The 26,363-nt window shown below is 35.5% G+C and overlaps 7 protein-coding genes and 1 pseudogene across 8 annotated transcripts; 4 read left to right on the plus strand and 4 right to left on the minus strand.

The window, feature by feature from the left end:
• Nucleotides 1-1,651: 1,651 nt before the first annotated feature.
• On the minus strand, nt 1,652-4,136 carry LOC118680175 (odorant receptor 85c-like). Its single transcript, XM_070111972.1, has 5 exons — nt 3,816-4,136; nt 2,627-2,976; nt 2,529-2,560; nt 2,231-2,430; nt 1,652-2,150 (listed from the first exon to the last, which is right to left on the minus strand). Exons 1-5 carry the CDS (start codon nt 4,134-4,136, stop codon nt 1,938-1,940), a joined length of 1,116 nt encoding a protein of 371 aa, XP_069968073.1. The 3' UTR covers nt 1,652-1,937.
• A 1,711-nt stretch (nt 4,137-5,847) lies between these two features.
• LOC106616600 (odorant receptor 94a) lies at nt 5,848-7,712 on the minus strand. The gene is made up of 6 exons (XM_014233320.3): nt 7,192-7,712; nt 7,045-7,137; nt 6,875-6,980; nt 6,527-6,815; nt 6,252-6,456; nt 5,848-6,171 (listed from the first exon to the last, which is right to left on the minus strand). Exons 1-6 carry the CDS (start codon nt 7,492-7,494, stop codon nt 5,959-5,961), a joined length of 1,209 nt encoding a protein of 402 aa, XP_014088795.3. The 5' UTR covers nt 7,495-7,712; the 3' UTR covers nt 5,848-5,958.
• Nucleotides 7,713-11,007: 3,295 nt separating this feature from the next.
• TfIIEbeta (transcription factor IIEbeta) lies at nt 11,008-12,391 on the plus strand. Its single transcript, XM_014233308.3, has 6 exons — nt 11,008-11,197; nt 11,255-11,359; nt 11,413-11,575; nt 11,637-11,927; nt 12,002-12,089; nt 12,155-12,391. Exons 1-6 carry the CDS (start codon nt 11,136-11,138, stop codon nt 12,322-12,324), a joined length of 879 nt encoding a protein of 292 aa, XP_014088783.1. The 5' UTR covers nt 11,008-11,135; the 3' UTR covers nt 12,325-12,391.
• Nucleotides 12,392-12,692: 301 nt separating this feature from the next.
• On the plus strand, nt 12,693-15,988 carry Hexo1 (Hexosaminidase 1). 2 transcript variants are annotated; one of them, XM_070111740.1, is made up of 4 exons: nt 12,693-12,769; nt 13,103-13,252; nt 13,361-14,001; nt 14,557-15,988. In XM_070111740.1, exons 2-4 carry the CDS (start codon nt 13,182-13,184, stop codon nt 15,663-15,665), a joined length of 1,821 nt encoding a protein of 606 aa, XP_069967841.1. In that variant the 5' UTR covers nt 12,693-12,769; nt 13,103-13,181; the 3' UTR covers nt 15,666-15,988. The 2 variants fall into 2 exon arrangements, with proteins under 2 accessions (XP_069967841.1, XP_014088796.2); XM_014233321.3 differs by lacking the exon at nt 12,693-12,769 and adding an exon at nt 12,809-12,988.
• Nucleotides 15,989-17,339: 1,351 nt separating this feature from the next.
• On the plus strand, nt 17,340-18,343 carry LOC106616602 (uncharacterized). Its single transcript, XM_014233323.3, has one exon. It carries the CDS (start codon nt 17,453-17,455, stop codon nt 18,317-18,319), a length of 867 nt encoding a protein of 288 aa, XP_014088798.2. The 5' UTR covers nt 17,340-17,452; the 3' UTR covers nt 18,320-18,343.
• Nucleotides 18,344-18,551: 208 nt separating this feature from the next.
• Nucleotides 18,552-19,656, minus strand: LOC106616604 (transmembrane protein 50A). Its single transcript, XM_014233325.3, has 4 exons — nt 19,473-19,656; nt 19,220-19,354; nt 19,020-19,149; nt 18,552-18,878 (listed from the first exon to the last, which is right to left on the minus strand). Exons 1-4 carry the CDS (start codon nt 19,554-19,556, stop codon nt 18,769-18,771), a joined length of 459 nt encoding a protein of 152 aa, XP_014088800.1. The 5' UTR covers nt 19,557-19,656; the 3' UTR covers nt 18,552-18,768.
• Nucleotides 19,657-19,936: 280 nt separating this feature from the next.
• Nucleotides 19,937-21,943, plus strand: LOC138857839 (uncharacterized; annotated as a pseudogene).
• A 1,445-nt stretch (nt 21,944-23,388) lies between these two features.
• Nucleotides 23,389-25,966, minus strand: vsg (visgun). Its single transcript, XM_070111742.1, has 3 exons — nt 25,812-25,966; nt 25,350-25,602; nt 23,389-24,782 (listed from the first exon to the last, which is right to left on the minus strand). Exons 2-3 carry the CDS (start codon nt 25,420-25,422, stop codon nt 24,175-24,177), a joined length of 681 nt encoding a protein of 226 aa, XP_069967843.1. The 5' UTR covers nt 25,423-25,602; nt 25,812-25,966; the 3' UTR covers nt 23,389-24,174.
• Between the last annotated feature and the right edge of the window lie 397 nt (nt 25,967-26,363).

Consider the following 26,363-nt stretch of genomic DNA (forward strand, 5'->3'; position numbering starts at 1 on the left):
GAGCTCTCACCGACAATTTCTGGTGTAGAAAAGTGAACGGTCCTATTGGTCTATAATGCAATAAAAGCATCTGCCGAGGCAATGAAACCCTACAGTATATAGATCATCAAGTAAGTGTGTGTTCAGAAATAAACCAAAGGTCACTGTTTTTTCAAACCACCCGCGTATTTCTGTTTGATTGTATTTTTGTACATTTTCACATTCGATTTCAATGCTATGATACCCATACGCATATATGTATGTATTTCGGCATACTATATTTGTATAATAAGTATGCTTGCCAAGCAGAACAAGTTTCATCTTCGAAATTCAAGTTGACTCTCAGTCTCTTCTTCCCACACAGCAACGGTGACGAATACCAGCTTACTTGTTTAGATAATGATCAAGACTGTGAGTGCTACTAATATTTACACTGGCAAATATGTTTTTTAAATGAAAACTGCACCCATCTAATTTGATTAGCTTACCATATATCACCTGGGGCGTTAAAGATTAAGAACCTGTGTTGCTGCATGAGATTTGCCGAACTCATGCACGTCAATCGGTACTTCGAATTGTTATAGTAATTGGAAGTTTTCAGAAATATTTTTATATATTGCTTAGAGGACGCCATTGATTTTACTGCGTAAATTTTTATAAATACTACTTTTCTCACTATGCAATGCAGTCTCACAGCTACACATGCGCATCAAAAACAGTTCGCTTCGGCTACGTAGTTAGTTGGTTGGGACTTATGAAAGCTCTAACGGAATCCTGATTTTGAAATTACCTCAACGGAAGGTAATTATAATGTAAAATGTTTCAATTGGTATGGCGATTGACTCTTCCAATTGTACTACCGAAAGCACTTTTCATATTTAGGAACCCAATCACACAGGTTTATAAATAATTAATTTTTTCAAGATTTAAACTATTCAATTCCCATTTTAACTGAGCTTAAAAATTTTTACAGTTCTTCTGGTTATGTCGTTTTCGAGATAATTTTCTCAAAACATATATTCTTTTACAACTATATCCTAAGTGGGATTGCGAAGCGATTGTTGCCCCTATGTATGATACAAGTCTAGATAAAATTTGTGAAGTTTCGCATGGTCCAGAACTTTTAAATATAATATTTGTAGATATTAGTAGGTTAAGTTAAGTAATGTTAAAAGTAACAAGGGGACCTACTCAGACATTTGTGAACTTATTGTGATGCCCGAAAATCCTTGATGTAGATTACCAGACGACGGCTAATATTAATCCCAACCAATTCACAAAGTTTAAAGAAATTTAGCCTCATGACAATTAAACATGTTATATAAGTCCAATCAGAAATGCTACAATTTCAGAGATAATCCTTGTGAAAGCAATTAGTTCAAAGGACCGCTTACGCTTCATACTGGGTCAGAAGGACATCGAGGCCGCACAAGTTTGGGTTGTTTACGAGCGCTTGCTGAGCCAGTCTGGTCCATAAATTCAGAGTAAGAGTATAACGGACTCATTCTCAATCTTATGAAACTGGGTTAAGGTTGCTCTCTGTACAAGTATGAGTAAGAAATATGGATTAAGCTTAGGTTACTTTTATAAAAGCCAGCATTAAGACCCAATCAAATCGTAACTCAATAAATATGTTGATTGATATTTTATTTTCAAAAGTAGGGTTCTTTAGTGTTACCATATAACCCGTCCAATGTTACTACGAGCACAAAGTAAAAATTAATATTCACGTATATATGATTGAATGATTTATAATGTATATATAATAATATTTCGAAACTACTGCCTATTAAAATGTTTTAAAAACGAACGGCTTAAATATTATTTATCAGATTTAATTTTGCGAATTATATTCATATCACAAATTTAGAGGAATACCCTTTCAGTGGATACAAGCAAGTTTACTGGTCAGAGTAATTGTAAATAGCACAAATTTAAGGGAATTCCCTTTAACGTTCTTAACGTTCATATATTTGACGCAGTACAGCGATGAAGCTGTAGGCCTTACTCATTACGTTCGTAAAACTTGGCAACGACAAGTCGACAAATCCACCGCCAGTAAAATTAAACGGTTGTTGGGCGTTGAGCAAAAAAATGGCGAGCGACTTTCGAAATCGTTGATCGAAGCGATACCAAGACGAGCCATAACCATGAGCAGCGAGAGTTTTATTCTAAAAAGAGCAAATAAAAGATAGAAAATAATAATCATATATAAAATTACTCGAAACAGGCACTTCAAAATTTTACAGACCTGTTCATTAACCTCATTGCCGAACCAACAATAGCCGAAAAGCTGTGTAAAAATGCAAAAGCAATAGAAATAAATAATCATCTCACTGTTGGAATTACTGGAGTTTATAGTCGCTTGAAAGCCCGTCACCGCAGATATAACTAAAGAAGTGAAGAATTGCAGCAATATGGACAGGCGAAATATGAATGTCATCACGCACACTAAAAGCAAATATGGGCAAAAGAAGTGAGAAGAAGAAAAGAAAATGGTTCATATATTATATTTACAGTGCGCAACAACCAACAGAGAGATAGCTAACTCAAAATAAGGCTGAACTCTTGCGAACATCCGCTAATGTGACGTCAGAAGAGACATGTCATTCTCAAAATGGCTTTTCGTTTCTCTCATTATACTCACGACTTTAATATACAATGATGCTCCACAATGTCAGCCATTCGTGCATTAGGATCACGTATACGCTTCATATCGCTTCTCACGTGATATTCGTCCAAAATGAGTTCATCAAAAGTGGATTTAATGATATTCAAATGGCATCGTAGTAAATTCATCATGCTTATATTTAAGTAATCAACTGTGACAATTTGCACGGCGAACATGAAATCAGTGACACCTATATAGAACACCTGCATGAAGAACGGCAACCAAGCGGGCATTGTAACACGATATGGAAATATTTGACCAGCCAAGTCGGGATCTGAAAAATAACGAAGAATATATGATTTGAATTGCAAGCATGCATTGTATACCTATATTAGTGTTGCCAACTGATTTCAAAAACACAATGAATGTAGAGTGGAATGAAGGGCAAGTAATTTTAGAATATTTGCGCAGGTGGTAAAGTGGTTGGGGTATATTTTATAAAGAAGTAGGTAAAACTCCATGCGACAGCTCGTGAAATAGTCGTTTGCTTTTCACTTTTAATCGGAGATGACGATAACAAGTCGATTTCTGTGGTTAAACATATTTTCTGGATCGAACATTGTTTGCATTTCAGTATACCTGATATAGTTCTTCTACTATATATAGATCTTCCATGCATGATATGAAGCTATTGAGAAAAACAGTGTTGGCAACACTGTTTAGATATTATTATTTTCTTACTTATGAAAACTGAAACCATCGCCACAAAACCGGTGAAGCCAACCACGGTGGCGTAAATGACAAGAAAGAGCTTATTTTCCATTTCAGCGCGGATAAATATCTTGTGCTATTGTAAAGAGATTATTTATAAAATACTTAAATACATTTATAAACATTATTATTTTAAGTATTTTAATTTAAATGCAATAACACTTAGAACTTAGGTTGTAATTCCATACCAGTTTCTCAGGCCTTATGGCTCTCAGCGCTTATTTAACTTAAGAAATTTATAGCTGAATAAAGTGCTGAATCTGTAAACACATGGAAAGTTTAGACTAGCGTTGCATTCTTACTTGCGTATCCGTTTTAATGTATGACTTCGTAGCGTGCTTCAGCTTCAAAATTGCTGTCTGCAGTGTTCTCAAGTGGAATAATACGTTATAAATCTGCAAAAATGCATGACTTTACAATAATGAAAATATGTAAATATATATATCGTAGGCACCTTCAAAGCGCCAGCGAAATGCGACATTGTCAGACAGAAGTTTTGTGTGAACGCATAGAAATCCGGCCAACAAATATACAAATCATAAAATTCGAAAAGTATGTAGCAAAAATTTGTGAAAGTGAAAACACTACCGTAGATCAGCAATAATACATTCACAAGCTGTGATCGGCGTAGCGGCACAAACCATGGCGATAACGGTACGCCCGACATTTGTGATAGCCAAATATTGAATTCAATTGAACCGATTTGCCCTTTGCCCGCCTCAGAGGGGAATACACGGAAATACACTTGTTTAAGTTGTTCTAGAAATTCAGCCATTTTACTTTGCGCTTTCGAAACACACACCGAAATGGTTGTGCGCCTTAAAGTATGTTTATATTTATAGAAATTATTTTGTTTTCATTAAGTTTGCACACTAATTATATGGGTATCGACTTAAGGCGTCACAACGTTAAAGAGTCAAAGGTTTTTGTTAGCGTAAACTTAATCAATTAATAACATGTGTTGGTCAAAACGTCTCGAATGACCCGTTAATGAATTAATTACTTTAAACGAAGCCATTTTGACGTAGTTTTCTTATACACGAGTGTAATTATATTGTACAGATTGGCTTTGATTAACAAACTGTTTGTTTGTTATTGTTGTCACACGTATTTATGAAATAGCGCAAATCTTTTTTCTCTTCGTTCTTTCAACACTCATAGCATAATCACAATTTCTGATCGAAATCTAGAGTTACGAGAATGGCCACAGGGAAAATCTATGCTATTATGCACCTATCATTTTGATTCAACATATAGATAGATAGTCAACATCTTTAGCTCCAAAATTCTCTATTTGCAAAAATACTATCTATCTACTTACCGAGGATTTAGGATAATTTTTTTTTGCAACCATTTTATTTTTCTTTGAACTAAGCAAATTTTTCGACGATCGAAATATTTTTGAACGATATGTCTAACCATTACCTTAGGTAACTTTATTATCAACTTTGTTTGAACCCAGATAACACTTATCAAGCTATCTTTTAGTATCAGAAGCATTTTCCCCCAAAAAATTTATTTTTTATCAACTTTTTCAGGACTGAACTTGAAAATGTGAGACTCTGCTAGAAGACTCTCGAATCAAACTGTTCACTTTATCGAATTACTACTGTATGCTTTTAGGCATGTTAGTTTTCGCACTTGCCATGTCAACTATGACTATAAATAAATGAAAATCTATTTATTGCCGTAAAACAAACCTAGTCGAAGGGCTTTTTATTTCATTCATATTATATAATACTTTGCAATGAGTTAGTTGAAGTATCATGGCGACATGGGATGGCATACAATGCTGTAACTCGAAAAATGTCGATAAAACTCAGAGTCTTACAATAGGCTAATTAGATTCGCAATAATATATATCTAATATTTCTCTTTGGTTTTGGAGACCAAATGTTTGCGTGAGACAATGATAAAGATAATTTTCGATCTTAGCGAATTATACTACAAAACTTGCTGGAATTCTGCCGAAATATGCTTAACCTATACAGAGACGGAATATCTCTCAAAGGCTTAAGCAAAATTAATGTACAATTATAAAATGATTTAAATGATTCATTTTACAATCTTCTGTCTTTCTTTAGGTCATAACTTTTGCATATACCACCCAAATTGTTAACGATTTCCGAACACTTGCCTCAAGATGTTCTATTTAGGAAGTAGACGACCGCTTCCGTCTTACGTAAAGTCTCTTTTTCAAGATCACATATACGGTGTAGTTTAAGAGCTGCAATTCGATTTAGTTAAGTTTGATAGCTTCGACTTATTGATTACATAGTCGGGCGCGTATTATAGTTGGTAAATGATAGCTAAGTGAGGATTTTTGAAAGAAAGTTAGCACTTATCAGTTAAACACTATCTAAATTAAATCTTGTCCCAAGCTCTTCTATTATTCTAAATGTTACTAACATTTTTTTTTTAATCCAATAAGTGAAACAGAAAGTAAATATAATAAAACAACAGCTATATATCGTAAGATCCGTAAGTGATGATAAATGTAGACTGCATTATAAAGTTAACCATACATATGTATACATTTTGTTTAAAACTTTTCGTGAAAGCTTTTCGCAAAAGCTTTTCATGAAAGTCCATGAATTTCAGCGTGAGTACACTTGCCGCAAGAGCGCAATAACAGTATAAGATTTACTCAAAATACCAGTGAAACTGGGAAGCGATAGAGACATGAAACCACCAGCCGTAAAAACAAACGGTGTTTGCGAATTACACATAAATATTATAAGTGATTTCTTGAAACGCTGATCGAACTCATACCAATGCGAGGCGTAACCGCTGGCGGTCAAAGTTTTGCTCTGTAAAAAATTAAAAAACCTTAAAAATATTTTTCCAAAAAATATCAATATTAATATTTATTACATTATTACACACTTACCTGCTCCGACACCTCATTGCCGAACCAACAATAAACGAATAACTCGCAAAAGATGCAGCCACAATAACAGTAAATGAGCGCAGCGTCATTTGAGTTCTCCGCTTTGACAATCGCCTGAAAGCCCGTCATGGCGAATATAATGAGTGAGGTGAAAAACTGTAAGAGCACTGGTAGGCGAAAGATATCCTCCACATCATTGCGTAAACTTTGCGGTTAGAAAGTAAGATTAAATAATGTTAAATTACAATCTAAAAAACATAAATTCAGTGACCTACTCGCGGAGCAGACAGTGATGTTCAATTATGGTTTGTAAGCGCTTGTTGAACTCTCTTTGTTCCCCCTTATTTACACAATCCAAATTGAGCTCCTCAAAAGTCAAATTTAGTATTTTCAATTGAAAACGTATCTGATTGATCATGGTAACATTGAGATAGTCGATGGCGACGATTTGTAATGCAAATACCAACACACTGATACCCATATAGGCCAGTTGTGTGCCGAACGGCATCCAATCGGGCAATTTCACGCGGTAGGGGAATATTTGACCCGCAACACCAATAGGATCTATTTGTGAAATTATTGTAAAATTTTACGAAATTGAATTTTTCCTGACCAAAACTTACTGTAGAGCAAATATATTAGGCCAAGCACGCCAGTAAAACCCACCAGTGCGGCATAAATGGTTAACGGTATTTTATTCTCAAATTCACCACGATAAAAAGCGACTAACTGTAAAGTAATTTAATTATGTAAAATCAACTTTTTAAATACCGTTTCCAAATTTTTCATTAACCTGACTTTTTGAAACCACATAAGTTTTCGCTGAGTACTCAATTCTTCTTACCACATTAGCGACTTCATCCAGGCGATAAATAATATTAATAACCTGTATAGAAATTTACATATAAATGAGTTAATGCTAAATTTCTTCGATCTTTACCTTCAATACGCCAGCGACATGTGTCAGGGACAGGCAAATATTTTGCGTTAAACTATCCAAATTGGGCCAGCACAAAATCATATCGTAAATTTCAAAGGCCGTGTAAATGAATGTCACCACCAGCGTAATCAGCACTCCATATACACCGAGCGCAATCCTCAAGCGTGGTGACTCTGTCTTTAAGCCCACCACAGGCACCCCAAATAACTGTGCCAACCATACATTGTATTGTATTGAACCGATTTTACCTTTAGATGGATCGGACGGAAATATGCGCGAGGACAGTGCTTCCAGTTTACGCATTATTGGACGCTTTCAATTTTTAAGCAAGTTGACGAAAGTGTTTGAGACTGAATGCTTGCACAAATTTATATAGTGTCAGGATTGGACTGCATTTTGTGCCCCATTTTCTATTTAGATAACTACTATATGTGAGTATTATCAAAAACAAAATGTAATACCCTTTTCAGAAATTAACATAACCCCGCTTTTAGAATCATTTTCAGCGTTATTAAATGTAAATGAATACTTTGAAAAACTATAAATCAAATAAATCAGCCAAACCGAAAAAAGTATTGACCCATTGAAAACCAAACGTATAAAATTCCACCCACTATAACATCTTCACAAGTGCTTTTTAGTATAGTATAAACGGGTACAAAAGGGGTTTATCTTGATTTTGATCAGCAAGTTTGTATGGCTCTACATATATGCTATAGTGATGCGATCTAAACAATACGTTCGGGGATTGTAGTGTTACCTTGGAAAATAATCTGAACCAAATTTTGTGAAGATGATTTATCATATAAAAATGTTTACCATATAAGGACTTGAGTTTGATCAAACAGCTGCTATACAAAGCTATATGCTATAGAGGTTCTGATATTAGCGCTTTCATGCAGCCTAGATCAATATCCAAAAACCTAAGGGACTAGTTTCGTGTGTATACAGACTAACAGATAGACAAACGGGCATGGCTAAATCGACTCCGCTCTTCAACGTGATCATTTATATATAAGTATAGGGTCTCCGAAGTTTCCTTTTTGGTGTTACAAACTTACAGCGTATAAATATTTCTAAAAATTTTGACTTCACAAGAGATTTTGAATCTCCTCTTTTTGAAATGAATTTTCACCTTTCCTTAGAAGTAAAACTTCTTTTGGGATGAGTAAATTCCACATGTCACTTATATAATATTTATCAGTACAATAACACATTGTGTAATAGCTTACGATTATCTCATCAATTATTCCAGTTTACTAGACATATTTCCAATTAAATTGTGTTGAAAGCATCAATTTGCTTACGAGGCGCCAAGCAACTTAGCGCCTAATAAAGAAATTTAGGCATTTATTATGTAAATAATGGCGGCTAGTAGACGAGGGGTGCAATTGTAAGGTGTTTGTAAAGGCAAAGGTTGGAATGTGTTCACGACTGAATTTATTTATCGTTTAAAATTTATATAGTAAAGAGCTGCTGAGTAAGCAGAGTTGATTTTGAAAACTAAATAGTTGTAAGTATACTATAAAGAGGTATATTAACAAAAATTTCAGTATCGATTCACACACTTTAAAATATTGCAATCTTAAATTGAAGTATTCGAGAGTAAAAGTCAGTAAAAGTGAGTGAATATTCTTAATTATTTATACTTAATAGTGTGAAATTGCGGTATTTAATGGCGTACATGATTCTGCTGTATTCAGATATAGAATAGAATAGAAAGGAAATGAGGTATGCACCGCGACCTAGGTTCTATTGGGACCTCCCCTAAGTCACAACGACTCACTTAGCTCAAGCACATTAATGAATTCCAAAATACTGCTAGGTGCTAATGAGTCGATGTGATTCCTATTCGGAAACATGGATCCAAGGGCCTTAATTCTGCGTATGCAGACTGCTGTGCACTCTATTAGCAGGTGTTCTGGGGTTTCCGGCTCTATGTCGCAGAGCTGGCAGTTTGCACAAGAGGCTAGGCCCATGTTGTATAGATGCTTCTTGATAAGTAGGCGGAAGTTCCTTTATGGTATGTAAACCAACCGCGATGCCAGCCAGTTCATTCCCGGCTGTACCCATATGACCAGGCACCCAAAAAAGCTGTACTTGGTTGTGGTTTGATAGGCTGTTCAGCCGTTCTATACACTATACACTATACACTGACTATCGCTGAGTATGGCAATTTTTTCATTGTGATAGTTGCGTTGAAGGTTTATCTTTGTACACCGACTTTTAGCAAAGACTTCCGCTTGGAAAATGCGTGGAAAACTTCCCATGTGGATGGAGAGTTTGCTGCGTGGTCCTGCGACTGCTGCATCAATCCCCTCCGACGTTTTCGAGCCGTCGGTGTACCACTTGATAGTATTTTCCTTTAGCAGTAGGTTCAACGTGGAATCATTCCATCCCAAGGGTAACTTTAAACTTCTTAGTGAAGCTTACAACTTTGGTAATGCTTTCCCTTGGGAGAAGAGCCAGTGGCGTTTCATCACTTAGAGTCTTCATCTGTTGGGACGAGATTACATTTCCTCTGCCAAACCCTTCTGCTGTCATTTGAAGCGGAATGTGTTTGGCTGTTTGTTTAATTAATATATTATTCCCAGCTTTTGACCTTCAAAATACAAAGTGAAATGATGGTCATGGGCTTTTGCATGAGGTTGATTTTCAATAGGGGATATGCGCGTCTCTTGACAAATGCTACAAATATACAAACCGTTGGTATCAACTTCTCGACAGCCCTGTGCTAGAGGTGATTCTGGACTTTACTCCGATCCATATCGTTGTTGAAATGACAGCAAAGAAATCTATCTTAGCTTTGACGTCATCAGGACTTGGATAGAACAAAGTACTGAGCGCTCACAATCACAGTGTTGGTGGAAGAATGAATCGATGACAATCTTTCCTATTGATGACATTATCAAAAGGAAATATTTGGAAAGAGGTTCAGACTGTTTGAAAACAGCATATGGAATTGGGGCTGGGATAGCGGTACCACGCACCAAACTGTAAGTACATACCACATATCAAATTACTTACTGCTTGTTTGCCCTGCAATCGCAAGAAGAAGGTGTCAGGCTATCAGGCACATTAATCCGATGAGTGAACATATTACGACCATTAACCCAGTAGCTTTACTTAGCCTATTTGATTCATATGACTTAAATAAAGTGTTGCGATAACTGAAGAGTGTATTACCGTGCAGTGTATTTTCATAATTAATTCTCTCACTAGAGTGAACGTCAGTACTAGGTGACATAGTTGTTACCAGATCCAATGCGAAATCATTCCTATTCCAAGGACTCAATCAGTCTGTCAGAAGTACCTTTCAGACATAATCTCCTTGGCACCATAATATCTAAACATTTATTAAATAATTAATAGATACCCACTATCAACCGTAACTCTTGGTAGCGGGCGCTGCCCATTTTGCACTTTAGTGGACCCTTAAACCGTATACGCCAGGGTGGATCTACTAAAAGGTCTTTCCTTGCGTTGAATGTAGAATGGCTGTTAATTCCCATACGTGTTGGGATAACATATGGCAGTCAACTACCTAATCCCAAAAGTTATGAGATTACACAAGGTTTCTGCTAATCTGCCCGAGTGCAGATCTCATATATAAAGCGTCGAAATATAATTCAAAATAAATTCTTTTTATATGTGAATTTAATATAAAAACTGCAATAAGCGTTTATAATATCATTTTAGCCTGAAAACCACACTTTTGAACTTGCCCATTGTGTACTATTGTGAATGATGACTTTGAAGTAGAAGAAGAAGAAGAAGAAGAAATGTTCAAATTATTTTTTTGTGAATCAAAACAAATAAAGCAAAGAGAAGAAGAAAACAGCTGTTATGCTATACTTTATATTATTGTGGGAATAAAGAATTCTTTGCTCTTTAAAGAATATTAATTAATTTATTGCAAAAGAAAGAACAAATAAAATACAATTATGGATCCAGCTCTGTTGAGAGAACGCGAGGCGTTCAAAAAAAGGGCCATGGCCACTCCCACGTAAGCTCCTTATTAAACTAGCATTTGCAATATTACCAACTTTATTTTCGCAAATAGTGTGGAGAAGAAGCCAAAGGCCGAAGCCCCACCACCCAGCCAACCCAAAGATGATGCCAAGAAAAAAATGCGTCCACCCAGTGCGCCTAAACTGGATTCAAGCACGTAAGTTCCTCAATATATATACAGTTTTCATATAAACATGGAAATATTTTCAGATACAAAACAATGTCCGGAAGTTCGCAATATCGATTTGGTGTTCTAGCTAAGATTGTAAAACATATGCGTACTCGACACCAGGATGGGGACGACCATCCTTTGAACATAGATGAAATATTGGATGAAACAAATCAATTAGATATTGGGCAATCTGTTAAAAATGTATGTACTTGCATAAGGAAACAAAGACAGTTAATTATATTACTATTTAATGTGATTTTAGTGGTTAGCCTCCGAAGCGCTCATAAATAATCCCAAAATTGAAGCAACGCCAGATGGTCTACGTTTTAGTTTTAAACCAGTTTATAAAATTAAAGATGGCAAAAGTCTGTTAAGACTTCTTAAACAACATGACCTGAAAGGTTTGGGCGGCATACTGTTAGACGATGTGCAAGAGTCATTACCGCACTGCGAAAAAGTACTAAAAAATCGTGCTTCGGAAATAATATTCATAGTACGACCAATTGATAAAAAAAAAATATTATTCTACAATGATCGAACAGCGAATTTTATGGTAAGTTTGTTTGAACTAATGTGTTTTTTTTTTTTTTTGTTAAATTTAAGACGATGTTGCTTTGATTGCCGCAGGTGGATGAAGAGTTCCAAAAGCTGTGGCGTTCAGCAACCGTAGACGCCATGGATGACGCGAAAATTGATGAGTATCTGGAAAAACAAGGTGACTTTACTGAAAAAATCCGCTGTATAAACATTTCTAATGTGTAAGTAATATTTTTCGCGCAGGTATACGTTCAATGCAAGATCATGGACCAAAGAAACCGGTACCGAAACGTAAGAAGGCTGCGAGCAAGAAACGGCAATTTAAGAAACCAAGAGATAATGAACATTTGGCTGACGTTTTGGAAACTTACGAAGACAATACATTAACACAAAAAGGCGTTAATCCGACGTGAAACAAGAATTTCGCAATTAATGTTTGTGTAATGTTGTGAATTTATATGAATATACTTTTAATATGCATGTGATGTTTGTTCTTATTACTTTGATATTGTTGGTGTTATGCTAATTAGCATTTAAGCCGTTATAGAGCAAATGGTAAAACAAAACCGGTTGTGTATACAAGCTTCAGCCCACTAAAAACGTTAAAAAATATATAGGGCAACGGCTCAATTATTCCGCTTTCCACTACTCAAGTTACTTTCTAAAAAATTAGTTAATCCACTATTAAGTTGTTTTGAATTTTAACTCGCTGCTTTCATAATATTTTCTTACTCATAAACTTTCTTGCTTTTATTGTATTTTATTTGACTAATAACAGTTGACGGTCGTGCATAGTTCATGAAGGCTATAAAACATTTACATGCGTACATACGCACATTTTGCTGTCTAAATCAGTCGGTAATAAAAATTATGTCAAGAAAGTATAATTCTTAAAACCGATAAGCGCCTGCGCTACACAGTATTAACACAGAAGGAAAACAAAAATATTAAAAATCGAATATCCCTGAATGTGATTGTATTGCAGAGGCAATTAGCCAAAAACCAGCCAAACAAGCTATAGTGTATTGTTATCGCTTTAGTTGTGTTTCCACTTCAGTCACATTGCACTGTCCAAGTGTGGGTGAATATTTTAGTTATCTTTATTACGTTGTTTGTTCGTTTTCTGTGTTTTGTCTATTATTATAAGTGCCACAAGCAATGCCATATTTAAATTGGCTCACACATTTGCAGTCATTTCACGCGTAAACGTCGCCGAGACCTGGTCGAAAACTTTGTAACTACAGTCATTAACCAAGCGAACAAATCGAATATGGAGGTGCTAGCACCATTATTGGTGGTACTTGCCTTGATTGTGCAACGCTCCTGTTCGGCCAGCGATGAGTAAGTATTCTCCTGTTTACCGCATACATAAAGGATCTTTTTTGACTTTTGCTAAAACTTACTGTGACTTACTGTACCGTGGCAATAAAATTTACTAATTAATTTCAGTCTTATATACGGTTACGAGTGTCAGCAGAGTAGATGTGTCAAAATTGAACTAGATGCTCAGAACTTCCAAAAGGCCATAAGTCTACCGGTGTGTCGCCTGTTCTGTGGCGATGGAGTACCCGGTACCATTTGGCCACGTCCAAATGGACTTGTTAATTTTGATAATTACATGTTAACAATTGATCCCGACAATATACAATTTAATTTGCCGACTTTGAGCAAACAAGCTCATCTCTGGGCTGCCAGCAAAGAACGTTTTATTCAAATGCTCTACGCAGGCGTGCCGAATAAGAATGTGTTGAGAAAAGGTGGCCGTCCATTAACAGTGACAGTGGAATTGCAATCGACCTTAGATGATGTTGTGCCCAAGTTAACTTTAGACACCGACGAAAGTTATACGCTACAAATTAGCTCAAGCAATAATAGTGCGGCCACGGCTACAATTATAGCCGGCAATTATTTCGGCGCACGACACGGTCTTGAGACTTTATCTCAAGTACTCATTTACGACGATATTCGACGTGAGTTACAAATATTGGCTCGTGCTGATATTGACGATAAACCAGCATTCAAGTGGCGCGGTTTGCTTTTAGATACATCGCGTAATTTTTTCAGCGTGAAGTCAATAAAACATACGCTAGGTAAGTGTTATGACTAATGATAAACCCTGGACAGAGGTCCGTCTGTCTGTATATACGTAAACTAGTCCCTTAGTTTTTGAGATATTGATCTCAAAGTTTTGAACTTGTCCTTTTCTCCCCAAAAAGCAGCTTATTTGTCTGAACAACCGATATCGGACCACTATAGTATATAATTGTTAGACAAATTGAATGGTCGGAATCAAGTTCTTGTATGGAACACTTTTTTATTTGACGAGATATCTTCGATTCGGTATCCGGTTCGGATCAGACCACTATACTATATAGCTGCCACATAAACTTAGCGATCAAAATGAAAGTCCTTGTATGGAAAACTCTTTTATTTGACTAGACGATTTGGCAGAGATTATTTTCCAAGCAACGCAACAATTTTTGAACAACTTATTGAAACTGGACCACTATAGCAAACTATACAAATTGACAGATCAAAATCAAGATAAGGATATTTTATAGACACGCAGCTGCAAAGTGTATTATAGCTTCGAATGTACCGAAGTTAATGTTTTTTCTTGTTTTAATTAAATACTTTTATGGCAGATGCTATGGCCGTGGTGAAATTGAACACATTCCACTGGCATATTACTGACTCGCACAGCTTTCCACTGGAAGTTAAATCACAACCGGAACTGTATAAATTAGGCGCCTATTCACCGCGTAAGGTTTATAGTCATGAAGATATTGCAGATATTGTGGAATATGGGCGTGTGCGTGGCATACGTGTGATGCCGGAATTCGATGCACCGGCGCATGTCGGTGAGGGCTGGCAACATAAGGATACGATTGCTTGTTTCAATGCGCAGCCATGGAAAAATTATTGTGTGGAGCCACCGTGTGGTCAATTAGATCCCACCGTTGAAGATTTATATACAATTTTAGAGGATATTTATCGTGAAATGTTCGAACTCTTCGATCCCGATGTATTTCATATGGGTGGCGATGAAGTGTCTGTTGATTGTTGGAATAGCACCAAGCGCATACAAGACTGGATGCTCCAGAAGGGTTGGGGCTTAAAAGAATCTGATTTTATGCGTTTGTGGGCATATTTTCAAACCGAGGCACTAAACCGCGTCGATACCATTACACACTCGCAACAACCGTCCATCACACTGTGGACTAGCCGTCTCACTGATGTACCGTACATCGATGATTACTTGAATAAGGAACGCTATAACATACAAATATGGACTACAGGAGATGACAGCAAAATTAAAGATATCCTAAAACGTGGTTATCGTGTTATAATATCAAATTATGATGCGCTCTATTTCGATTGTGGTGGTCCTGGATGGGTGCAAGGCGGCAACAATTGGTGTTCACCTTATATTGGCTGGCAGAAGGTGTATGACAACGATTTGGACAACATTGCTGGTGAATACAAGTCTCAAGTTTTGGGCGGAGAGGCAGTTATTTGGTCGGAACAAATTGACGAGCATACTTTGGATTCACGTTTCTGGCCACGAGCTAGCGCTTTGGCGGAACGTTTGTGGTCGAATCCAAAGCAGTCGTGGCGTTCGGCTGAAGCTCGTTTGCTCTATCATCGGCAACGTTTGTCAGAATTGGGTATAGGCGCGGAATCAATGCAACCAGAGTGGTGCTTACAGAATGAAAATAATTGTCCTATAGATGCTTACGATCAAAAATTTTGAATCTAAAAATAATACTACTCTTACTTGTGATCGTATCTGTACTGATATTAGGTTTGTTTGATGTAGAATATCCCGCAGCAAATCATAGTAATTTCGGAGAAATGTCAACTTTTCGTGTATAGAAAAATATCTAATAATAATAACTTATTATTTGGGATATATTACGAAATACATTCTAAAATACGTAATTTATGCACTAAACGTTATTCGATATTATATTGTATAACAAACACACCTATTATCTGTACTTGTAACTGTACTATATCTTTTTAAAATGTATATGTGAGAGTTGTTAATAAAAATTATGATTTTTTTGGATACAACTTCTAAATTGACTTAATATGATGAAATGAAAGTCTTAGACCGGAAATGCATATGCATATTTCGGATATTTCCGGTATTAGAAAAACGAATTATGTGAATGCATTTCGTTTATGTAGATGATATTAACGAAAAATTTAATATTTCTACAAGATTAGAGAAATATATCGGCCTATTTTTGGGGAATATTAATGCTTTTAATCTTACTACTCATAACATTCAGATGATTTCAATTTATGTACCAAATCGTTATTTTTTTCCTTAAATGAAACTAAAGCTTCGTTTCTGCATATGTTATAAAGAGACGTAGCTTTTGAGATACAAATTCGTTAGTCTAGTTTAGAAATATTTAATAAAGAAAGATGTAAGTGTGTAAACTATGCCTTTAACTTAAATATGGATAATATGACCCACTTATATAGTTAAGTGATTAGTCTATAGATGCTATCCCTCATTTACTCGTTTCAGTCTTCCTAATTTTGACCGAATTCGAATACTAGACTGCCAATAAGAATAAATACATTCTGCATTAGAAGAGCTACCAATTGTCCTTTTTATCTAGTCATTAAGGAATAAGAAGGAATCAATAAGTTATCAAGTGACAAAGTTCATTAACTTTATTGTTATTTTGTCTACCACTATGTGATTGCTTTTGTAAACAAAGCAAATGTATGGAGTTATCTATAATCGGAGTACACATACCAGAAACCCAGAAATTAAGCTTGATTTTGTTTACAAGCTGTCTCTTAGGTGAAAATTTCCGTATATAGTTTAATATAGTAGTTTTCGGTGAAATTCGCAAAAAATAAATTTAAGGCAACGCGCCAAGCAATAGAAAAATTTAAATTCTGACAGATGAAAGTATTCCCATCTTCTGCATTTTTATTATTTAAATAAGAAGTATTAATAATATTTTTGTAGTTGATTAGCAGATCTAAATGTTCACATATTTTTGTAGTTAATCCGAAAAACCATTCAAGTGACTAAAGATTGGATAAACTGCGAGTCTTAATGGAAGAGTATGGTCCGCTTTAGAATATCTACATATATGAACAAAAATACGTCGGGTTGTAATGGAAATAGTTAAAAAAATATCCCATTAATTTTTACATTTTACAGTAAAATGTCTTAAAGTATGCAATACAAAATTATTTAATAAACTCGAAATCAATGATATGATCTCTAAAATAAGACTTTTATTGAAAATATTTTAAAATTTCGGGTGATGCATTTCTTAAATGAATAATTTAGATTCAGCATAAAAGAAACATTGCTTACTAAATCCATTTTTTAATGTAAAATTTTGACAATTATCATCCTAAACATATCGATAAAAAAGTATCAGTCATTGCAATGTTTCGATAAATTTCCAAAAATTATTTCAACAGCAGACATTAAACAAAATAATAACACGTGCATTAACATCTATTGTTTTTCTTATAATTTAAGCATATTAAATTTAAATAATGTCTTCTTCTGAAAGTGAAGATTCCGAGAGAGAGATGCAAACAGATGACGAGGAGCAGGAGGAACCAGATTTAGATGCTAGCGATACCGAATCTGATGAAGACGATGAGATGGATAATGAATCCCCCAAGAAACTATCGCTTGAGGAAAAGGTTGCAGAAGATATCACAAAAAAATATGCTGAACGTCAGGGCAAACAATTGTATATAAGATTCCCATATAAACTGCCCGAAGATGATGATGAGTTCCAGAAAGTGGCCAAAGCTTTATCTCCATTAATAGTGAAAGCACATAAGCCACGACAAAAGCATGCACGTTTTTGCTTGGTTGATTTCGATTCACGTGAAGATCGCGATACCGCCTTGAAAGCTATAAAAACAGCAACAAAAACGGGCGGCACAAAAGTAGTTGTCTCAATACCACGCACCGAGAGCGATGAATTTGTGCAAGAATTAGTACAACGTAAAGTGAATACGTTGGAAAAGAAAAAGGCTAAAGCGCGTTTGAGACGTGCTAGCAAATTAGCATTGCGTTCGAAGAATTTCACATCCTCCATTGTTATAACAAACTTACCACAAAGCGCCTCAGCGGGAGAAGTACGTAGATTATTCCCAAGTGCTGTCGATGTACATATAAAACCACGCAAAGGCAAACTGATCGCTTCCAGTATAGCGACGATCACGTTACCCTCAACAATGGAGGCGCGAGCAGCTATGAAAAAGAAACAATCATTAGGTGGAACAGAGCTCATTGTACGTTTCGATACACATCAAGCGAAAAAGAGCGGTGGTAAAGCGAAAAAAAATAACAAAAAGAAGTCTTCAAATTCTGAGTCTACAAAGGATGGAATGAAAGTATATAATTAAATATAATTGTATTTGTAATTACAATATTTGATGGTTTTATTGAAAGTTAATGGATATTACTTCTAAATTAACATAACATGATGAAGTAAAAGCCTTAGACCGGATATATATGCATAAGGGGAAACCAATTTTGGGAATTCATTTCGTTCATGAAGTTGATATTAATGTGAAATTTAATATTTTTGAGGCATATATCGGCCTATTTTTGGGAAATATCAATTTAAGTACCAAATTGTTATTTTTTCCTTAAATGAAACTGAAGCTTTATTTCTGCATACACATACATTCATAGAATAACGTGGAATATGTTATAAACAGACGTAGCTTTTGAGAAACAAATTCGTTTAATAAGCAAAAATGTAAGTGTGTAAACTATGCCTTTAACTTAAATATGAATATTATGACCCACTTATATATTTAGTGATTAGCCTGTAGATGCTCTTCCTCATTTACTCGTTCCAGTCTTCCTCATTTCGGCCAAATTTGTATACTAGGCTCCCAATAAGAATAAATACATTCTGCATTAGAAGAGCTACACCTGGCCAATTGTCCTTTTTATCTAGCAATTAAGGAATAAGAAATAATCAATAAGTTGTCATATGACAAAGTTCATTGACATTGTTGTTATTTTGGCTACCCAAAATATCTTTCGTATAAAATCTTTAGAACTATGTATGTTTTCGTGTAACTAAAAACTTACTGTTATTGATAAAGTCATCAATCATAACCCAGATTGCCGCTATTATCGAAGCAAATCCCATAACGAAACCAATAAGCAGATAAATTTTTGCAAGACGTGCTCCGGACTCGGATGTGTTTTCCTCCGAAATCTTTTAAATGGTATATAAAACAACAAATATAAAAGTAATTTATGAGGGATTACATGTATTACACACTTACATGCGAGTTCTTTACGGTGTTTACCATAAAGAAGCTGATTGTACCGAAAACTCCTATGAAAACATGTCCGGTGGTTATTTGTTTGTGGCTGTCTACTGACATAGCATCGATCAGAACCCACCAGCCAGAAAAAAACTAAAAAAAAATATAAATAAATAAATTACACATATATTTATGCATAGATATGTATATATGTGATTGCTTTTGTAAACAAAGCAAATATATGGACTTTTTATAATCGAAGTACACATACCAGAAACCCAGAAATTAAGGCTGAATTTTTATTACGAGCTGTCTCTGAGGTAAACAATTCCTTTATATTTTCTAATATAGCCATTTTCAGTATACTAAATGTTTTATTTCTTATTCGATTCGCGAAAAATAATTTTTACTGTGAAAAATATGTTGACTAATTGCAAGTTATGCCAAGGATGACGTTATGCTGTCAAAACAATCAGAGTTGCATTTTTTTAATTACTACTTTTTCGTTGTCTTCTTTTGATAAATTTCATCCTTTGATCCATATATAATACAAGAAATAAATAAAAAAGTACTTTAGATTGAGTACAGAAAATAAAAAACCACTTAGGAGCATTTGCTTACTAAATAATACAATTTATAACTTTAAATTATAACTCTACGATATCGATAATAAGCTACCAGTCATTGCAATGTTTCGATAAATTTTCGACAATTTCTTCATACGGGCGACGGTAAACAAAATACTCCTGCATTAACACCTATTGTTTTTCTTTAATTTTTAAGTCCGAAAGTGAAGAATCCGAGAGAGAGATGCAAACAGATGACGAGGGCAAGAGGAACCAGATTTAGATGCTAGCGATACCGAATATAATGAAGGTGATTAAGACGATTAGATGGATGATGAATCCCTCAAGAAACTAACGGGAAAGACGTTGCAGAAGATATCACAAAAAATATGCTGAACATCAGGGCAAATAATTGGATAGAATATTCACACATAAATTGCCCGAAGATTATGATGAGTTCCAGAAAGTGGCCAAACCTTTATCTCGATTAATAGTGAAAGCCCATAAGTCACTACAAAAGCTAGCTAATAATCTAATCTAAAAGCATGCACCTTTTTGCTTGTTTGATTTCGGTTCACGTGAAGATTGCGATACCACCTTAAAAGCTACAAAAACAGCAACAAAAATAGGTGGCCCAAAAGTAGTTGTATAAATACCACGCGCGGAGACCGATGAATGGATCCAGGGCTTATGCGGTGGACTATGAACTACCTGAGCGGTCGGCATTCATTTGTACAGTTTTGAGATCAAAACTCCAAACTTAGGAGAATTAAACAGGGGTGATGTTCTCTCCCCACTACTGTTTAACTTCTACATTTCGAAACTCCCCCAACCACCAGCGGGAATTTCCGTGACCTCGTACGCTGATGACTGCACGATATTGACGTCGGGCAATGGAATCGATGGCATGTACTCGAAAGTATACAGCTATCTCCGACCTTTCTCGCTTCTTCTCTGCAAGGAGTCTGACAATCTCCCCCTACTAAATCCACAGCGACCATTTTCACAAACTGGACGCAGGAGTACAGACTGGATCTGAACGGATCTGAACATTTCAGTCGATGGCACGAAAACTCCGACAGTCAACAACCCTAAAATTTTAGGCGTTACATTAGACAGTCTGTGTTCCTTCACTCCTCATACGACCGCGATAACTGCCAAAGTTCAGAGCCACAACAAAATCCTCAAGTCGCTTGCCGGCAGCTCTTGGGGAAAAGACAAAGAAACGTTGTTAGCAACATACAAGGCAATAATCGGCCGGCTGGACTTAAACTATGCATCACCAATATTGGATGTAGTGCAACGCAGACGAAGAAGCTTCAGGATTGTCAAAACAATGCACTCCGGACTATCACGGGATGCCTCTTAATGTCCCAATAGAACACCTGCACAGTGAGGGCCTTATGCTTCCGGTTAAGGAACATAATGAGCTCCTCTTCAAGCAGTTTTTGCTGGAGTGTTTTCGAGGAACCGCCTCCTAGGAACATCAAGAGGTCCTTCCTTGATTACGTCGACGAAATCAGACATTACGCCGACCGGACTTCGGACGCAACGAACCTTAGACAAGCACTAACCGCTAATCACAGTGGAGCCATGAACACCTTCATCGACTCCCTCTCAGTGAATGAGGTACTAGGAGTCAAACCACCACCCATAGCAGACGTAAAGCTCGAGTTGGCTCGCGAAACCAGAGTGACCCTCGCGCAATTTCGTTCTGGATATTGGAGCAGGTTAAACTCCTACTTATCCAGAATAGACCCCGATATTCCAAACATATGTCCTGCGTGCAATGAGTCTACGCATGATATTAACCACCTCTTTGCATGACCAACAAACCCAACGCATCTAACGCCCTTTTCCCTATGGTCGAAACAGCTTCTTTCTTGGGCCTCCCGTTAGATGACCTCGACGACAACCAAACTATAACTTGTCATCCAAGCGGGGACTAGATAAACGTTACAACTGCGATGAATTTGTGCAAGAATTAGTACAACGTAAAGTGAATACGTTGGAAAAGAAAAAGGCTAGCAAATAAGCATTGCGTTCGAAGAATCATTCACATCCTTCATTGTTATAACAAACCTACCACAAAGCGCCTCAGCGGGAGAAGTACGTAGATTATTCCCAAGTGCTGTCGATGTACATATAAAACCACGCAAAGGCAAACTGATCGCTTCCAGTATAGCGACGATCACGTTACCCTCAACAATGGAGGCGCGAGCAGCTATGAAAAAGAAACAATCATTAGGTGGAACAGAGCTCATTGTACGTTTCGATACACATTAAGCGAAAAAGAGCGGGGGTAAAGCGAAGAATAATAAAAACAAGAAAAATCGTTAACATCGGTTGAACCGCAGCTATAATACCCTTCACAAAAACAAAGGTTCCTTACAAGAACTTGATTCCGATCGTTCTATTTGTATGACAGCTATAAGATTTAGTGATCTGAGTTCAACAATTTTATTTTTTATTATTTAGGCGCAGCTATATGCTATAGTTGTCCGATATCGGCTGTTCCGACAAATGAGCAGTTTCAATGGACATTAATTGTACCCTGAACAAGGTATTTTAAGTATGCCACGAAGTTTGTAACACACAGAAGGAAAATCGGAGACCCTATAAAACATACACATATATAAATGATAAGACCCTAAGTTTTTGAGACACCGATCCGAAATCTTGCACATATAGTTGCCATACAAACAGAACGATCGGAATAAAGTTCGTGTATGAAAGTTTTTTTTTTTTTTAGCAGATATCTTCTTGAAATTTCGGACCGCTATACCATACAGCTGCCAAGCAAACTGAATGATTAAAATCAAGTTCTTGTATGGAAACTTTTTTATTTGTGAATAGTATTATATGTAGTTTCGGTGCGACCGATGTTAACGTTTTTTCTTGTTTTTAATATAGTTTAGCGCTTGCGATTTTCAACCTCTTTAACTTTTAACTTTCAGAAGCTAATCTACAAGTTTGTGATTCTTTAAATATAAAAGCAATTTAGTATTATATTGAAAGATTTATTCAAATCATAGCGTAAACCAAATACGAATAAAAGAAAATACTAATATACGGTAAATAGTTGTTGAATTACATCTTTTAAGCAAGAAGTTCCAAAATAATTACATCCATTATATTACACATTTTTTTGTATATATACATATGTCTGTATGTACTTGCAAATATTAATTTGTTTGTTTAACATTTATATGCTCCGATATTATTTAGAATAAAATGCAATTAAGAGATTACATATGTATGTATTTCCGAATGAACATCTATTTTCTAAATTTATTTTTTTATTTAATTTTAATTAAACAAATCGTTTCACACTTTGCGTACGAGTAAGTCATAATTATTATTTTTATTTTTTTTCTTATCATTATAAACAATACACCGCCAATACGATATTTGATGTAAATTTAAAAAATCCTTCAATCGCGATAAACATACATACATTTGTATGCATTTACTGATGTTTGCAAAAACTTTCTGCTGCTCCGCACGGTTGCAAGGAAAGCACGAGCACACTTAGCAGCAAGTGCAATGTTTACACGACTTATGTGTGTATATAATATTTAATAAATGTTTGTGTATACACGCATTAAAAATCTTTACGAATATGCTGCTAGAATGATAATTTTATTTACCGCATACTTAGAACCGACGAGTGAACGAGTGAAAAATTTGTACAAGTCTTCGCTTCCCGATAGCGCCCTATTTGTGTTCTATAGAACGCCATACTTATCAAACAGTCTCAAATACATAATGATTATTTATTTAAAAAGAGATAGACTTTATATATATTTATGTATACCATATATCATTTCAAATAATGCACCGCAAATCTGTGTAGTTTAAATTACAATTTTTTCAGTTAATACGAGCAAATAAGCATTAGTTTAGAGCAGCACTATTTTAATATACAAATTACAACGTTTTGTTGTTAACGGTAAAAGTATTAGAATCTTTGTTCATTTGTATTACATTATCGCCTTACAACATGTGTACATATTTTTGTCGTTGTGTTATTCATATACGAGTATGTAGTGCAGAAAAACGTTATCAATTATTGTTTGTTATTGCATATATATAGAAATGTAATATGAAGGGATAGAAATCGCGATTTTTGCGTATTCGTAGCTTACTTTAGTTTAATCTTTCCACTTTTGTTTACAACTTTTTTATTTTTTTATTTATTAATTATGTTTGCAGCAGCCGTTGTCTAACGGATGGTGAAGATGTTGGTGGTGCACCAGATGAATCCGTCGATGTTTGTTGCGTTGGTGGTGGTGAGCGCAACGGGAACGAGGGCTGTACGAAGCGTACACGTTCCACATCTATGGACGAATTCGGTGGCGCTGTATTAGCTGCTGCATTAAATGCCGATGTGAAAGCGGTGGCGGCTCAAAGGGTATGATAGTTACGTTCATTACGTGCCTTGTAGAATTTATAAGCGACCAAACTGATCGCTAAAATACCCAAAGTCAAAACAATGCCACCGATGAAGGATGGAAAGTCAAAGTGATTGCATGGTGGGCGGGGAGTTGGCGGAGCCGGTGTTGTTGTTGTTGTAGTAGTGGTGCTGCTGGTGGTTGAGTTGGTGGGAGGTGTTGTAGGTGGTGGAGTTGATGTGGTAGGTGGTGGAGTTGATGTGGTCGGTGGTGGAGTTGTTGTGGTAGGTGCCGGAGTTGGTGTTACAGTTGTGGAATTACTAGCGGGAGTGGTAGTGATTGGTATTGGTGTTACAGTTGTGGAATTACTAGCGGGAGTGGTAGTGATTGGTATTGGTGTTACAGTTGTGGAATTACTAGCGGGAGTGGTAGTGATTGGTATTGGTGTTACAGTTGTGTTCGTATCAGGTGCGGGTTTAATTGAAGTGGTTATGTTTTGATCTGGAGTTGCTGTAATTGTAGTGATTGTCTCCGTTGTGGTTGTTTTTTCTGTGCCATCCATAGTTGTAATTGGAGTTGTTTCGTTGGCTTTATTTGTCGAAAGCGTAGCATTGCTAGATTCTGTAAAATAGTAAAGATATTAATATATAGTTAATTAATAACCCATAAATAATAAAAAAATATAAATAATAATTGAAATAATTATTAAATAAGATAATAAAAAAATCAAATTAATTAATAGAAATTTAATTAATTTTTAAAGTATTGAAATCGCAAAATAATAACAAAATATTTATATGTATGTACTTCAATATATTTCGAACTCTGCAAAAACCGATATCAAAAATATACTTAAATTTTGTTATATTCAAATCGTGCTAAACCACTACTTCCTATTCGAAAAAATGATATGCCTTATCTGAAGTGAGTCATCAAAAGTTCGACTGGCGGATGTATGTAAACTAAATATTAATACAGTTTCAAAACAAGCATATTTTATTGCAAACCAATACATTTTTTTTTGTGTATTTTTAGTGGTTTAATTTTTCCTTTGTTCTCTGTTCCTAGGTACATACATACATATATTTACTGATTGCTATATCAAACTCATTACTTTAATTGAAACTCAAGACATGAACATATGTGTGTAAGAACATGTATTATATCACATAAATTATTGTGACATACCTTGACAGTAAACCGATGAGAATACTCCTGCCAAAAGGCAGCACAAAAGTAAACCTCTCACCGATGATTTCATATTTAATCTGCTCCTCTTAACTTCCGTGTAACTTGGTGGCGTATGCAGCTTTTGCTTGTTGCAATAATTTCCAAAGTGCAGTGAAAAAATATATTTCGCACTTACGTTGTGGGAGTCCCTATGTCGGCTATGCAGCAGTTCTCGTATTACTCAAATCTTCCGATTACCACGAAAAATGTTCTATAACGATACAAAAAAAGAGAAACAATTAAATGCGCAAATATGTAGAGGGGGGTGCAAGCAACAGAACTGTGTGCTGTGAATCTCTCCACCCTTGTATATAAGTGGTTATTATCGCCCTTTATTCTACTCATAACATTATGTTCATTGCGACAACAACAAAATGTATATATCACTTCACAAGTTATTTTATTAAACAATTTATTTACCAATCACTTTAATCCTAAAATCGCAATTATTTGGTAAAAGAAATACCATCCAATTTATTGCATATTTTTCTCAACACTGACAGCATGGTATAGGGCTGATTAAGGCTTTACGATGCTGACAGGCTGGCTGATTACTGCAACTGGAACGCAGAGATGCATTTGAAAATACTTCATATAGGGTTGGTTTAACATATTATTTTAATAATATTTATTTTTTTAAATTATAAATATAAATTATTATAAAACCACCGCCAATTATTTTTATTGCGTATTTTTTAATTTCTTATATGCTTATAAACATATCAAAGTTTTTAGGGCATTTTTTAATTTTAGATTGGAAAATTCTGCATACTTTGTTCCGCTTTTACATCGAGAAATGTTTTTCCCCGCAGAGAGGGTTGTTTTATCAGAGAACGTAAATATTTTTGGGTTGGCAACTAAGTAATTGCGGATTTCACTTATAGATGGCTTCAGTTGAATTTTTAGGTTTGCCGGCGTAGTCCAAATCATGGTATAAGCAGAGAATGTTAATTATTTACATTAATATTTATT

Source organism: Bactrocera oleae, chromosome 6 (genome assembly GCF_042242935.1).
Source record: "Bactrocera oleae isolate idBacOlea1 chromosome 6, idBacOlea1, whole genome shotgun sequence".
In the NCBI taxonomy this organism is placed as follows: Eukaryota; Metazoa; Arthropoda; class Insecta; order Diptera; family Tephritidae; genus Bactrocera; species Bactrocera oleae.

Bases quoted from the DNA above. Each gene is read 5' to 3' on its own strand.
- Hexo1 (XM_070111740.1), top strand. From the start codon at position 13,182: ATGGAGGTGCTAGCACCATTATTGGTGGTACTTGCCTTGATTGTGCAA. The intron at 13,253-13,360 runs GTAAGTATTCTC...AATTAATTTCAG, and splicing joins TCCTGTTCGGCCAGCGATGA to TCTTATATACGGTTACGAGT. The intron at 14,002-14,556 runs GTAAGTGTTATG...CTTTTATGGCAG, and splicing joins GTCAATAAAACATACGCTAG to ATGCTATGGCCGTGGTGAAA.
- TfIIEbeta (XM_014233308.3), top strand. From the start codon at position 11,136: ATGGATCCAGCTCTGTTGAGAGAACGCGAGGCGTTCAAAAAAAGGGCC. The intron at 11,198-11,254 runs GTAAGCTCCTTA...TTTCGCAAATAG, and splicing joins AGGGCCATGGCCACTCCCAC to TGTGGAGAAGAAGCCAAAGG. The intron at 12,090-12,154 runs GTGACTTTACTG...TTTTTCGCGCAG, and splicing joins TGAGTATCTGGAAAAACAAG to GTATACGTTCAATGCAAGAT.
- LOC106616602 (XM_014233323.3), top strand. From the start codon at position 17,453: ATGTCTTCTTCTGAAAGTGAAGATTCCGAGAGAGAGATGCAAACAGAT.
- LOC106616600 (XM_014233320.3), bottom strand. From the start codon at position 7,494: ATGCGTAAACTGGAAGCACTGTCCTCGCGCATATTTCCGTCCGATCCA. The intron at 7,138-7,191 runs GTAAAGATCGAA...ATTTCTATACAG, and splicing joins ATGTCGCTGGCGTATTGAAG to GTTATTAATATTATTTATCG. The intron at 6,816-6,874 runs GTAAGTTTTGGT...TTTCACAAATAG, and splicing joins CCTAATATATTTGCTCTACA to ATCCTATTGGTGTTGCGGGT.
- LOC106616604 (XM_014233325.3), bottom strand. From the start codon at position 19,556: ATGGCTATATTAGAAAATATAAAGGAATTGTTTACCTCAGAGACAGCT. The intron at 19,355-19,472 runs GTATGTGTACTT...ATTTTTTTTTAG, and splicing joins CCTTAATTTCTGGGTTTCTG to TTTTTTTCTGGCTGGTGGGT. The intron at 18,879-19,019 runs GTAAGTTTTTAG...CTTAATTGCTAG, and splicing joins TGATGACTTTATCAATAACA to ATAAAAAGGACAATTGGCCA.
- LOC118680175 (XM_070111972.1), bottom strand. From the start codon at position 4,136: ATGGCTGAATTTCTAGAACAACTTAAACAAGTGTATTTCCGTGTATTC. The intron at 2,431-2,528 runs GTTAGCTATCTC...ATTTGCTTTTAG, and splicing joins AGAGTTCAGCCTTATTTTGA to TGTGCGTGATGACATTCATA. The intron at 2,151-2,230 runs GTCTGTAAAATT...TGCTCTTTTTAG, and splicing joins GCAATGAGGTTAATGAACAG to AATAAAACTCTCGCTGCTCA.
- vsg (XM_070111742.1), bottom strand. From the start codon at position 25,422: ATGAAATCATCGGTGAGAGGTTTACTTTTGTGCTGCCTTTTGGCAGGA. The intron at 24,783-25,349 runs GTATGTCACAAT...ACTATTTTACAG, and splicing joins CTCATCGGTTTACTGTCAAG to AATCTAGCAATGCTACGCTT.